Genomic DNA, 14,037 nt, shown 5'->3' with positions numbered 1-14,037 from the left:
AAGCACCGTGTAAAGGTCAGGAGCGGCCCCCGGGCCGTGTCCTCCACGCGTATCTCGAGTCTACACTTAGCCCGGACGCGTCCGAGAAGAGGAAGGGCCTCGCACCCCGGGGGCTCGGATCGCCCCGATCTCCTGCCAGGGGGTTGCGGGGCAGCTTGACCCAAAGCCTCAGTTTTCCCGTCCGTCCCAAGGGGTGGGAGGAAGGCGGCCCGAGCCCGTGACCTTGGGCGGGCCAAGGCCGCCGCCCGGTCACCTTGTCCTCACCTTGAGGCCGCGGGCGGCGCCGGCAGGCCGGGCCCTTAGGGCAGGCGGAGGAGGAGGAGGAGGGGGAGCCGCCCCAGCCCAGGGCGCGGCGCCGCCCGGCCCGGCCCGAGCCGCGGGCTCCGCTGAGCGGAGGCGGGGACGCCCTCCCTGACCTCGGGCGGCTGGTCCGGCACTGCCCGGCCCAGCCCGCCCGCCCCGCGGGGCCCGGGGCGGGGCCGCTTCCCGCCCAGACGCCCGCTACCAGTCTCCCGCGGTCCCCGCTGCCCCCGCACGCTCCCCACCCGCCGGCCGGCCGGCGCTCACCTGCAGCCGGGCCACCAGCAGGCTATACGGCGCCATTTTGTGCACTGACAAAGATGTGGTCGCGTGAAAGTGACGCGCGCGCCGGAGCCCTTAAAGGCTCCGGGGGCGGGGCCTGCCTCGGAGTCGCCGGCACGGCTCGTGGGCGGAGGCTGAGGAGGAGCCCGGAAGGGGAGAGGACTCTGAGGTCCCGGGCAGGGGGCGGGGCCTCCTGAGAACGGGGGATGGGTGGCTGGGCAAGGCCAAGAAGTAGCAAGGGGCGGGACTAAGGGACCAGCCAAAGGACTGGGAACCAGCCCCGCTAGCCTCCGCGCTCAGGACATCGCTGTCACCGGTGGCAGCCCCGTCACAGTCTGACGGAGGAGAGCCCCGAGATTGCGAATTCTCAACTCCCGGCGGGATCGGGCCACGCCCACCCCCGGCTTGGCTGCGTGAGGGGGCGGGACGTGGGCAGGGGCGGAGCCTTGATTGGCGGGGAAGCGGAGCCCGGAGGAGGTCAGAGGTCGAGCGGAAGCTGAGGCTGCATCCGGCGACTGGCCTAAGGGAAGGCGATGGCCAAACATCACCCGGATTTGATCTTCTGTCGCAAGCAGGCCGGTGTCGGTGAGTCGGGACCTGGTCGTCTTGAGGCCTGAGGCGTCTTTGCGGCGGGAGCTGGGTCTCTGGGTACTCTTGCCCTTCAGCCTGCGGAGGGAAGGGGAGACGGCGCGTGACAGTTTGGATTGAGCGGGGGCGGGGGGCGGGGCGGTGCGTGGCTCAGTTGGAACAGGGCGCCTGCGCATTGGGTCCAAGTGCTCTGGACTGCCTGAACGGCCGCATCTGGTGCGCCTGCGCAGTGAGCCAGGGGCCCCGCGCGAGACCGCTGCAGTTGGGCACCTGCGCACTGCGGGTGGGGAAGAAGGAGGCGGGGTGGAGATGGTGATGGGCCCAGATCTGGCCATAGACAGACTTGGTGTCCTCAGTAGGCGCTTAGTAAATGCTGGTCCATTTGGATTGATTTGAACCGCCGAGTGTAAGCTCCTTGAGGGCAGAAGCATCTGGCACATAGTAGGACCTCGGTAAATGCCTAATGATTGATTCCCCAAAGTCTGGCTGAAGCTTTTTGTTCTGGCTCCAAACCCTGGCTTCTCCCTCCCCCTTCCTCATCTCCCCAAGTCGATCGATTGTGTTCAGCGTGTATTATTTGTTAAGCTGTAAGTTTGTTAGTAGGCTATAATCATATTTCATTTTTTGTTTTTTTCCCTTCATTCTGCAGCCATCGGGAGGCTCTGTGAAAAATGTGAGTATATACCGCCCCCCCCCCATGTACCTCTAATATATTGGGCGAGAGATGAGAGATGCCCAGAGAGGGACTTGGTGCTTTCTGGCTGTTGGTCCTCTTAATGGTGTCATCTGCCTATTTGTAAACAAAAAGTGTTTATTGATGTGAAAAAAGTACAATTCTAAATGTGCTTGAGCAAGGCCTCCTTAGGTAGAGACCCAACAGTGGTGTTCCCGGGAGGAATTTTAAAAGTTGTTAAGGACCTTTGGCCCATTTATAAGGGCAGCAGGTTTGTGACATGCTCATGCTCCTGGGCTTTGTTGGGGATGGGGGAAGGGAAGAATGTCCCAGACAGGATTCTGATGATCCAGCTGGATTCCAGAATATCCGAGTTATGGATCCGTAACATTCAGGTGTGGATGTGACGTAGGAGAATCTCGTGTCGGTTACCCCCAGGACAGAAGTGACTGGAGTTGAAGCAGTGGGTGTTTGCATGGGAACCTCAACTTACTATCTTACTCGTACAGGTGATGGCAAGTGTGTGATCTGTGACTCCTACGTCCGTCCCTGCACATTGGTCCGGATATGTGATGAGTGTAACTATGGCTCATACCAGGGCCGCTGTGTGATCTGTGGAGGCCCTGGAGTGTCAGACGCCTATTACTGCAAGGAGTGTACCATCCAGGAGAAAGACGTGAGTGCACCTTGATGACGCTTCTCAGTAGCCTTTCCATCTGTCACAGTAGTACCTAGCGGCCCACATCAGAGGCTCCTAGAGTGTGCTCTGGCACTCTGGGCTTCGTTGTTTTCTTTGGGAGAGGCCAGTCTCCAGATTTGGGGGGCTCTTTGTACCAGCTGCCAAGTGCAGGAAACGCATATTGAAAACAGTGTCATAACCTTGGCCTTGTATTTTGGAGAGTCACAGGCTTGCTGCCCAGATGTGGACCAGTGCCAAAGGCAGGCTTTTGCCTTTAAATGCTTACATGGCACGTGCTGAGCACTGAGGGGAAGATAGAGGCTAGAAAAGACAAGGCCCTTCCCCTAATGGAGCTCCAGAGTCAGGGGACGTACAGGTAATCATAATATACAATATTAAGGTACAAATACTTTGAAGAGTTGCAGAATAACGGACTGTGGGAAGTCCCAAAGGTAAGGTGATTATCAGTCAGGGAGCTCGGTGAAGGCTTGACTATTCCCAGCATTTGTGTGGCAGGCCCCTGCCCCCAAAACCCCTTTCTCCCCGTAAATCTCATAGCTTGCTTCCTTCTTATGACAGTAGATAAAAGAAGGTATTTGTGTGGTTTCCTCTCCCAGAGAGCCCCTGGTGGCACATGGCAGGGTCAGCAGGGCATCAGGAGCCTCTCTCCAGGCATGTCTGAGTCCTCAGCATAGTACACACCTTGCTGAGGGGGCAGCAGAAGCACCACAGCCCGGGCCAGCCCTTGCTTGGTGTCCATGGCTCAGGCTCCCTTTAGCTGTTTGAGCCGAAAGGGGAAAAGGGCTTTGACTAGCTTAGAGAATATTTCTCATGGAATTAGCTGTCCCTGGTGCTTATTCTTGGTATCTGGGAAGGGGATGGGTCCCTGAAGTCCACAAACCTAATTTAGTTCATTATTTCTCTCTTCTCCCCACAGTCAGCTTCCTCCCTCTTTCATCACTCTTAATTGGGTGTGGTGCTATCAGCGCTCACATTGCCCTTCAGCTTTGGCTGTGCTGGGTTAGCTACCTGAGAGTCAGGACCTTCAGCTTCTGGGGATCCCCTACAGTGCCTGCAAATGCAGACTCGCCCCAGCTGATCGTCTTTCAGTCAGGATATGTCATGAATACATCATCCACATGCCACCATAGTGGAAGAAGACCCCACTGAGATGGTGCCATATTGCTCAGAATCTCCCACCCCCAAAACATTGGCAGACAAGTCAGGTTCTAGGGTTCCGGGTTCTTATGGCTTGTATATTCTGGACTTGGGCCCCCCCAGCAGCTTCTCTCCCACGTTATGTCACCATTGTTGTGGGGCCTGTTGCCCACTCCTTGGTTTCCCCTGTATAATGAAGTAATGACATTAGGTGGGGTCTGCCTCCAGGGAGCAGCGTGCCGGCGTTTGAGCTCAAGCTTCTGGCAAGATGGTACCTCGTGATGCTTTTCTTTCAGTGAATGGAATGTTCCTGTGTTGGCCCAAGTGGGTGTCCAGTAGGCCCTTCCTGCATTTATTTCTCATTTTGCCCCTCATTGGGGGCCTGGCTTCTTGACACTGAGGTGTCACTACCTTCACCACCCTTTGCACCTGTGCAGGAATTGAAAGGAGTTTGAGAGCTGATGGTGCTGCCCAGTAGCTGCAGTAAGCTAGCAGGCTTCCCAGCTCCTTTTAAACAGCTATGGAGAAACAAGAAATTAGGCGGCAGCAGGCAGGCCTCGTGGCACTAGGGCAGCTGCTGCTTTGCTTTCCTGGCCTCTGCCGTGAAGGCCCTTTTCCTCTTGTCTCACCTCATTCTTTCCAAACCCCACCCTAGATGCTCAAGCCACCTGGCCAGGCTGACAGACTTCTACCTGGCCCCTTACTTCCGTGTCTGATTGAGGCTCCATCTCGCTCCCTCATGCCCGTCCCTTCTCTTCTCAGGTCATTGACAGCACGCCCTCCCTGCTTCCCCTCAGCAGAGGATGAGTATTTGACAGACACCGTATACTCCAGATCTCTTAGCGGCATCCACCAGGCTGTCCCCCTTTGCTCCAGTCTGAGAGGAGGTGGTGCGCCTTCCTGGAGGGGGCCAGGCTCTCTTCTCCTGAGGCTTCTGCCTCTTCCAGCATCAGGCACCTTCCACCATCCCTGCTTTCCTCCTCCACTTTCACAGGACCCGAGCTTCCTTCCCCTCACAGCCGGGCCCCTGGCCAGAGCTGCTCTTGACACGCCTCACCTCTACTTTCCACCACCCTCTTCCTTCTCAGCCCCTTGCAGTCTGGCTTCAGGCCCTTCTGCTCAGCGGACGCCGTGCTCTCCAGCATTGTCATTGGCTGGTGATTGCCAGGCCCGGTGGGCTTTTTTTTTTCCCCACCATCTCATCCTTCCTGACTTCTCTAATGTATTTGATGTTGTTGGCCCAGTTCCCTCACAACCAGTCTCTTGAGTGTCATCATCTTCTTGGTCCCACCTGATCTGTGGAGGTACACCTCCAGGCTCTCTCCTGGGGCATCTTCTCTCTTCTGTGAGTTCCACTCTCATTCCTCTGTGGACAATTCCCACTCCTCTGTATCCAGCCCTGTTTTCTCTCCTACACTCACCAGCTGCCCAATGAGCATGCCCACCTAGACTGTGTGTAGAGATCTCAAAACAGGACCACTGTCTTCCCCCTAAAGCCCCTGTCTCCTTCTGTTTCCCCCCCACCCTTCCAGTGGGCCAGGCTTGGACCTGTGCCCTCTGGCTGAGTCCTCTCCAGGCCATCTGCCCAACACGTGCAGCCGCCACCCTCATTCGGGCTGTCCTTATCCTCATTCACCTTGACCCTTCCCGGAAGCTCCTTACTGGTTCCTCTGCCTCCAGACCCACCCACTGAGTCACTCCCAATCAGAGAGCTCCAGTAGCTTCTGAAGGCCTCCAGCATTTTCCTTTGAGGTCCAGGGATCCACCCCCCCCAAGAAATGACTTTTTATGCATTTTGTACTCCATTTTCCATGTAGATGGTTCTCACCGATGCAGTGCCATAAGAGGGAGGTTTGTCAAAGGTGTATCCAGGAAGATTAGATGTGAGGGGCACTGCTTAGGAGGCTGTAGCAGGCAGGACAAGGACAGGGGCTCAACCTGGGGTAGATTTCATTGATGTGAGGAAGTCCCAGATGAGGAAACTCCCTCCACCAATGGAGAGTGGCATCCTCTCTGGAAGTTCCAGTTTTAGAATTTCCCGGAGTGCCCAGAGTTAAGTGACTTGCCCAAGGTCACATGGCTAGTATTTTTTAAAAATAGGGCTTGAATACACAGGAGGCTGAGAGGGTTTGTCAGGGGAGGTTAGCTGTCTCCTCAGTGTTCTAGCTTCAGATTCAGACATTAATGGGGGTCACTGACCGTGAACAGTCCTTTGGGGAAAAGACAGGAAAGACCTGGTTAAGTTCATTCTCTTTTTTTGACTTCTTTTCCCTCTTTTTTTGGGGGGGGTGGGGTGGGGCAGAGGAAGGCATTTTATTATGTTCCTTGAGAGAGCAGGTATAGTGCTTATGGGAACACTGACACTGATACAGCTGCAGGAGCAGGGGTAACCATTCCCTCCACTCCTGCTAGAGTCATGGTTAGTTTACAATCTTTATTTTTTTACATAGTTTACCTAGGTTATACAGTTTATACAGGTAGGATAATAAGGATACGGAAGCAAAAGCGAAGTTAATTAGATTTTCCTTGTCTTAGTTTAGGATTAAACTATATTCTTTTACTTCCCCCACTTTCCCTCTATGTTAAATATGCAAATTATGCAAATCAGTAGGCCTGGATTCTTGACCAAGACCAGACCCTAGATAAGCTTGAACTGGTTCAAGTGGGTTTGACCTCTCTAATTCCCCAGACTGCCTTCTCAAAAAGCATGCAGATACTTAACAAGCCTCTGACCTCTCACCTGACCGACCTTGAGGCCTGGTCTCTGCTAAAGCTGGGGTGGGGGAGGGCAGGGAAGCACACCTTTAGTTCTGTGGAAACAAAACTCCTCCTCCCATCTCTTACAATTTCCCCCTCTTCTTTTATTCAAAGTTTTGTTTCCACATTTTTAATATTCCCTTACTCTCTTTCTGATCTGAATTTTTCTCCTTAATCATCACCCCCTTAAATATGGGAAGGATTGATGGACGCATTGACAAATCAAAGGGGGCAGTCCCCTTTGTAAATACAGATACAGAGACCCAAAAGAAAATGATAATGCAACTATCCCTTTAAGATTCAAAAGTCTCTTCCCATAAGCTGTCTGGCAGGGAACATCAGTGAAGTCTTCTGGTCCTTGGTATTTGTTCCAGCCATATCCAGCATGCTCTGCTTGCCTTCTTGTAGGAACCAGCTTTCTTTCCATTCTCCTACAAAAGTTACCCTGGCACAATTTTCTAATTCTTATACCCTGATCATTTTTACAAATTCAAAATTGGAACTTTGGCCAATTGCCATGTTTAAGAAATTTTATATCAGAACCCAGTTTCTCATACTTTACATTAACTCTTTACATACTTTACTTAACATGCTTTACATTAACATTTCCTCACCAGGAGGATGATATTTCACTAAGGAATTAAGAGCAGACTCCAGCACATACATAAATACATTAGATAACCAATTCTTAACACAGTACATATAACATCATAAACTTTTAGTCATGCCATGTTTCTTTGATGGCATTTACAATGCCATTCTTCTTTTAACATTACTAATTGTAACAAAGTCTTTTCCCTCATTTGAGAGAGGGGGTGCTGGTTCAGGAATGAATTTGAACGCAGTGTTGCTGAAAGGTGAGTGATTTGGGAGATTGGGGGGGCCTAGCTCTGATATGACCTGGAGCCAGTGACCACCTCCTCGGAAGTAGGGAAGTGTGACTAAATGATCTCTAAGAAGTGCTGGGATCTTGTGAGACCTGCGGCCTGGGCTTCACATACCCACCCCACCCCACCCCTGCAGAGTAAGGCATCAGCCAAGCAGAGCCACCAGGCTCTTCATTTCTAGCTCAAACTCGAGCCTACCAGACCTGGGATGAGAAACACTAGACTGGACCTGGTTTGGGTGTGTGATGGTTTCCTTTGTGGTTAAATGCTGACCCTAAGCCATCCCCTCCCAAGAGAGGGACCCCTGGGGACTAGAAGTGGAAAGGGCTCTGAGACTGTCCTGAGTCCAGACTGGTCCTCTTTGGATTTGAGTGAGGAAGAAGGTTTGAGAGGTCCAGTTTGCTCCTCCTAAAATGGCAGTTTCCCCAGGGCAGCCATCTGAGGTGTTTCCAAAGTATGGCTGCTCTTTTCTCTGTACTCAGACCCTGAAACTTTGCACCCAGATCCTTAGTGGTCAGGGCGAGCACCCAAAGCCAGCCCTGATGTGCTCCTGGGTTTCCTTGTGCTCACAGATTTGTTATTTAGAAAAAACCAAAGACGTGACATCGTGTCTTGAAATCCGTGTGGAAAGCAGCACTCACACTTGTGAGGACCCTGGGGGAGATAAGCAGGAAAGGAAACCCAGGTTGGAGGGAGTCATGTCTGCCCCAAGTCAGTGGGGAAAAAATTGCTCAAGTTAGAAAGCAGGCCCCAGAGAGCAGCACGTCCCTGAAGCCTCCCAGCCTGGCTGGCTCTGAGCTGGCCGAGCTAGTGAGAGGCCAGCATGGAGGCCCGGGGCAGGCCGTGCGAAGGTAGTGCAGTGCAGCGAGGCGCAGCATGACCGGGAAACAAGAAAGCCTGAGAGCAAGTGTTTCTTCCATTGCAGAGGGAGGATGACTCAGTGCAGACAGGGAGGGAAGGAGCCTTTTGTACAGCTGCTGGGGATCTGGGGCATCCCCAGGGGGCCACAGTGACAGGCCCCAGGCCCTGCTTCTCTGGGTCTCCTCTTCCCTGGTTTTCCTCCTAACTTCCCAGAGCAACCGATTTGGGGCCACAGCTGCCCAGATGTTTCCTTAGGCCTCCCCAGGGACTAGGCTACTATGTTGCTCCCACTATCATGCAGTCCGGGGACAGTCCTGAATACAGGAATGCCCCCACTGGGTGCATGGGGATGCCTCAAAGTCAGTCTTGCTTGTAGCCCAGGAGACAATTTCGTATGATTCTGTGTCTTGAGGTTTTGCTGTAGCCTGATTTTAATTGTGATTCAAAATACTTCTCTGTTTTCCCCTTCCTTGCCTACCTCCCACCAAAAAGAAAAAGGCCTGGAGGTCAGTCTCATGTAGGTGGAACATGGCTGAGAACTGCTGGTGTTCTTAGAATCCAGAAAGGCACAGTCTGTGGGCAGGAGCTGCCCTGCACATGGGGCATTGCCACAGGATAACTGAATATCTTTGGGTCGTGGTCCCCTTAGGCAGGCTGAAGTCCATGAACCCTTTCTCTGAATAATGTTTTCAAATGCATAAAGTAAAATACAAAGGAAACCAAAGATAAGTAAAAAAAAATAAAAAGGGTTTTTCCCCCATCCAGTTTCAGCACCCTCCCTAAGTTCTTTCAGAACCACCCCCCTAAGAGCTATTCTGGCTTAGCATGCGTGAGGTGGTCTTCTTCCTCAGAGGGGGTGGTGAGTACCTGGTCACTGAAGCCTCTTAGGTGCAGGCTGGATTGCCCATTTAGAGACTTTCTGCTTAGGAATGGGTTGGTCTAGGTCGGTGGGCTTTCTGTTTCTCTGCCCCGCTCAGCTTCAGGTGGTACCAGACTTGCCTAGCAATGTGCCTGATGACCTAGTGAGAGAAATGGAGCCAGGTTCTGGAGGGCTTTGAATCCTGTCCCAGGACTGCAACTGAGTTCAGCTTTACAGGCACCGCCTTTAACATTCATCTGCTTTCCTTTGTTTTGCCAGCGAGATGGTTGCCCCAAGATTGTCAACCTGGGGAGTTCCAAGACTGACCTTTTCTACGAACGAAAGAAGTACGGCTTTAAGAAGAGGTGATTGACCCTTCTTGCCCCACCACCATGCTGCTGCCCCAGCTTGAGAAGACACCCTCACCGCCCTCACCTCCACAGAAAGGGGAAAACGGGACCCAAGTATCACCAGATTTGCCAATGACTCCTCCCCCACTCCACTTCTGCCCCCTCTCCCCTCGCCCAAAAACGTGGCCAAGGAAAGAACAGGGTCCTGCCTCGGGGCGGTACAGGGAACAGCTGGAAATGGGATCTCAGCTGGACCATTCTTCTGTATGAGAAGCTGGGGCGCGGTCCACTGTGCACTGCCATCTCTGCACTGATGGATATGTTCTAGAAGGCTAGTGTCATGTTAGTCCAGGCTTTGGGGAGCTGCCTGTGAAACTCCAGCAGCAGCATCAGAGTGAGGAATGTGGTCTCGCAGGCAGCTCCTCTAGAGTCGCCCTCCTTAGCAGCAGCAGCATTTTAGGTGGGGTGGCAAATGCGTCTGAGCACAGTGGCTGCTGCTGAGTCCAGGAAGGACTCTGGGATCACAGGCATCACATTTTCCTTCTCTCGCCATCGAAGGTCTTCTCTGTAGCAGTAGCCAGTGTTAATAAAGTTGGTGCTTCTTTTCTACTTGCAGTCTTCTGTGCCTTGAATTCTGTGAGTCTCTCTCTGCATCATGGGGTAGGAGGGGAAAAAGCCAAAGAATTCTGTCTGAGGGGCCCAGGGCGGTTTCCTGGACCCCTTAACGTTTGACACAAAGGTCAGAAACTCCAGAGAGCACTTTGATATGCAAGCGCCGCAGCTGGAAGTCCTTGGCCCATTATATACAGCTCTTCGAGTTTTCCTTTGTGTTACCAATGGCTGTGTTAGTGTGTAGGTACAGAAATATAAGGTGAAGCCCCTGGTCCTCCAGTAACTCCCGAAAGTCCTTAAAAACTGCCTGATTCCATTCCTTAGGGTTTTACCAGGCCTCTCTTTCAAAAGGGGGTGGCTCTTTTTGCCTTCCCTTTGGCGACTTCAGCGGCTGCCAGAGATTTCTGAGGGAAGTGGACAGAAGGACTTCAGTTGAATTCATCACTAGATAGGAACAAAGTTTGGTTGAGTTTTTCTTTTTTGAGTACATGTTCACAACTCTGGGAGAGAAGTTTCTGTGGGAGAGGGTATGCACCATTTTCTGTCATGTAGCTGTTATTCCTCGGTGTGTGCAGAGCCCCCGAGCCAGATGTTGGGGTGGGCATAGAGATGAGAGGGAGAGCCTGGGCACAGAATAAGGCTAGAACATGATGTTATGTGGCAGTGGCACCAGAGAAAAGAGGGCCAGTGGGGAGGGAGTCAGCTTCACAGAAGATTGAGTTGGACTTTCAAGAGACAAGGAGGAGCCGGGTCAGAGGCTTAGAGTAATAACCTTCGTTTCTCCAGGGCTCAAAGGTTAACAAAACCCTTTGCTTACAACAGCTCTCCAAGGTAGATAGTAGTCCCATTTTGCAGATAGGAAAAGTGAGGCAGACGGTGAGCCGTGAGTCCAAGCCCCTTATACTCACTTTCTCTCCATCAGTGACCAACAAATGGTGGAATTTAGTGAAGAAGTTAAGAGCCAGCCTGCATTCCAAGAGCTTGGAGTTCACATCTTGGCTTCAGTGCTGACCGTCTGGGAATAATGAGAATCGGAATAATTTTCTTTTTTTCATGAAGAGTGATTGAAGAATGATTTCTAAATTGAATACTAATGCTAATCAATGCCGGTATCATGATTTGGATAGATTAGCAGGAGTTACAGTTTACGTAGAGAACCTTGAATGTGGCAGTCACAATATGCACTCGAGATCTGTGTGGCCGAAAAATCAGATTGGGCTGAAAAAAGCTTAGAGGATGGAAGGATTCCGAGCTAGAAAGGGCCTTTGCAATCACCTGCCTAGTCAGGCCCACAGAAAGGAAGCCAGTCACCCCTAGTAAGCCAAACACTGATCTCAAAAGTCAAAAAGGAAAAAGCATCTCTATAGAGCCAGGAGCTGTGCTAAGCGCTCTTACCAATATCTCTTGATCCTTACAACATCCCTGCAGCACAACCCTTATCTCATTGTCCCCATGATACAGCTAGGGAAATTGAGACATGGATTAAGTGACTTGTCCAGGGTCACACAGCTTGGAAATGTGTGAAGCTGAATTTGAACTCAGGTCTTTCTGACTCCAGGCCCAGTACTCTGAATACTGTGCCACCAACTACCACTTAATATCCCTGTGCCTTAGTTTCTTCATATATACAATGAATGGGTGGGTTGGTCCAGAAGGCCTTTGAGACCTCTTCCAGCACTAAACCTACTGTGGGTGGGTAAAAGGCTTGAATTATGATGAGTGGGTGAACTGCAGACTGCCATAGTCAGTAAGCTTATAGGAATGTGTTTTCTAACTCCTTGGATTGAAGCCTGAAGCGTGGATGCTAAAGGTTCTTTTTCTGAGGTTGGAGTTTTATAATCCCACCCCCAGTATATATTGAGATCCCATTATGGTCATTCTTAGGGTTTTCCTGAACCTGTACCCGTGATGGTGGCTTGTGGCACAGATCTGATTTCCTTTGAGGAAGGACTGGGATTTCTCAGTGAACTTTGCCTTTTCATCTAAATTCACCGCCGCCATCATTCATGGTGAGCAGAAAATCATTCTCACCACCATCCAATCTTGCTCCCTCAAAGTCAGTTCCTTCTGTTGTTTTTCCTGTCCGGGCTGATTTTGGCTCAGCGGGAGATTCAGATGGAAGAAACAACAAACCCCAAACTATTCAATGACTTCAAAGAGCTCAAGGGCCATTTCTCACTCTGGTGTGGCTATCACTCCACTTTGAGAGTTAATTGGGGCCAATTATAACCTGCCTGACCGCCGGAGCACTAAGCCATTTGGCAGGACTAGCTGACTACTGCAAAAAGGGGAGAAAGTTTGCTGCTGTGACCCCTCCCCAGTGCTTGTGGAGAAAATGGAGCAGCCCACGGGCCTCTTTTGGGATAAGACCATTTGGAGACGGGCTTAAGTGCCTGAGTGTGAATTTGTCTCTGGACAATTACTAACCTGCCCTGGCAGGAGGAAATTGATCATTAGGAAAAATTGTGTGTGTGTGTGTGTGTGTGTGTGTGTGTGTGTGTGTGTGCTTGTGGCATAGGAGCTGAAGGGCTTAGCAGTCGCCAAAGGGGGCATGCTAATTTGCCTTTGAAAAATCCCCTCTTTTCCTCTTGATGCATGGACTGGGCTTTATTTAGCCTTTCCCCAGAGCCCTCTCCCGTGTGCTTGGCTGGGCTGCCGCACCTCAGGATAGGGCTGTTCTCAGCACTGCAGAGGGAGATTTGAATAAAGGCACACACAGACTCAGGGAAACTTGAAACCATCCAGGCAGAGGGAGGACAGCATCAGCTGACACCGAGGATAGGAGATGGAAACCTTACATCCTTTGCCAGCTTAATGACCCATCAAGTGGATGTGGATGGAGATTCAGTCTCCCTTCCACTGTGGTGGAACGGGAAGAGAAATGAAGTTAAAGTCAGCAGAGCCACATTCAGACACCCCAACAGTGTGACCTCTGACAATCATGTCCTTTAGGAAGGAAATTGATAGGGTATAAGCTGTTTAGCCTGGAGAAGAGAACATCGGGAAGAGAAGGGAACATAATTGTTTCTAAAATTGAATTCTAATGTAATAATTCTAATTCAGTACTACTGGTAGCTAGGATCTGGAGGAATTGACAGGAGTTACGGGTTATGTAGAGATGCTCCAATGTGGCGGTCAAAGGATCGCTTCGTAAGAACTGTCTTCAGGTACCTACAGGGCCAGAACTAGGAATCTGAGAGCGGTGGATGACACATAGTTAATGTAAGGAAGGGAAAGGGGGAGGAAGCATGGATTAAGCTCTTCCCATGTGCCAGGCACTGTGCTTTAGAAACACCACATCGTTTGATCCTCACAATGGTGAGATGGCAGGAAGGTACCATTATGAACCCCTGTTTTACAGGTGAGGAAACTGGGGTAAACATTGGTTAAATGACTTGTCCAGGGTCCCACAGCCAGTGAGGGTCTGAGTCTGAATTTGAACTCAGGTCCTCCTGACTGCAGACCTAGCTGCCTAATAACCCTAGAAGCAGATCAGGCTATCAAGGGAGACAGTGGGTGGGTTGCCCCTTACTGGAGGTCTTCAAGTAGATGCCCAATGATGATTTCTCATTATGAAGGTCCTTCCTACTCTGATTCGGCAAGTTTATGAAAATGCTGGTTGGAAAACATTTAAGCTTGGGAGCCACAGGACCCCAGGCTCAAATCCCCTCTGCCACCCGCTGTAACCCATGTGACCTTGGCTAAGTCACTTCCCCGATAAAATGAGGAGGCTGTACCAGATGGTCTCTAATTGTGCTGCCCTGCTCTAGGTGGAATATGATGGACCAGATGGTCTCAGGCGGCCCATCCATTGCTCAGACTGGAAAGGCATGTCAGTGACCACAAACTAGCAATCCTAGGTAGTTGTTGGCCCCAACACAGCTCTTAGATTTTTGTATTATCCATGATTTCCTCTGGTTAAGGCATTCATATCCAAGCAAGCTTTTCACCCTTTGGATCCCACCCAGCTAGGGGGGATTGAAAAAAAAGTTCAGAAAGGACTACAACTCCCAACATCCCTTGCTTTACGC

The 14,037-nt window shown here is 51.4% G+C and overlaps 2 protein-coding genes across 2 annotated transcripts in view; one reads left to right on the top strand and one right to left on the bottom strand.

Moving 5' to 3' along the window:
- ACO2 (aconitase 2) overlaps window positions 1-1,331 on the bottom strand; it is a 32,554-nt gene extending 31,223 nt beyond the window's left edge. The window contains exon 1 of the mRNA XM_036759006.1: window positions 568-1,331. Coding sequence (XP_036614901.1) covers window positions 568-603 — 36 coding nt within the window. The 5' untranslated portion in view covers window positions 604-1,331. The remainder of the gene's footprint in view (window positions 1-567) is intronic.
- On the top strand, window positions 1,056-10,009 carry PHF5A (PHD finger protein 5A). The gene is made up of 4 exons (XM_036759007.1): window positions 1,056-1,167; window positions 1,820-1,843; window positions 2,353-2,519; window positions 9,324-10,009. Exons 1-4 carry the CDS (start codon window positions 1,116-1,118, stop codon window positions 9,411-9,413), a joined length of 333 nt encoding a protein of 110 aa, XP_036614902.1. The 5' UTR covers window positions 1,056-1,115; the 3' UTR covers window positions 9,414-10,009.
- Window positions 10,010-14,037: the final 4,028 nt, after the last annotated feature.

Source organism: Trichosurus vulpecula, chromosome 5 (assembly GCF_011100635.1).
Source record: "Trichosurus vulpecula isolate mTriVul1 chromosome 5, mTriVul1.pri, whole genome shotgun sequence".
Taxonomy (NCBI): domain Eukaryota; kingdom Metazoa; phylum Chordata; class Mammalia; order Diprotodontia; family Phalangeridae; genus Trichosurus; species Trichosurus vulpecula.
This window is presented reverse-complemented; position numbering and strand designations above follow the sequence as displayed.

Bases quoted from the DNA above. Each gene is read 5' to 3' on its own strand.
- PHF5A (XM_036759007.1), top strand. From the start codon at position 1,116: ATGGCCAAACATCACCCGGATTTGATCTTCTGTCGCAAGCAGGCCGGT. The intron at 1,168-1,819 runs GTGAGTCGGGAC...TTCATTCTGCAG, and splicing joins TCGCAAGCAGGCCGGTGTCG to CCATCGGGAGGCTCTGTGAA. The intron at 1,844-2,352 runs GTGAGTATATAC...TTACTCGTACAG, and splicing joins CGGGAGGCTCTGTGAAAAAT to GTGATGGCAAGTGTGTGATC.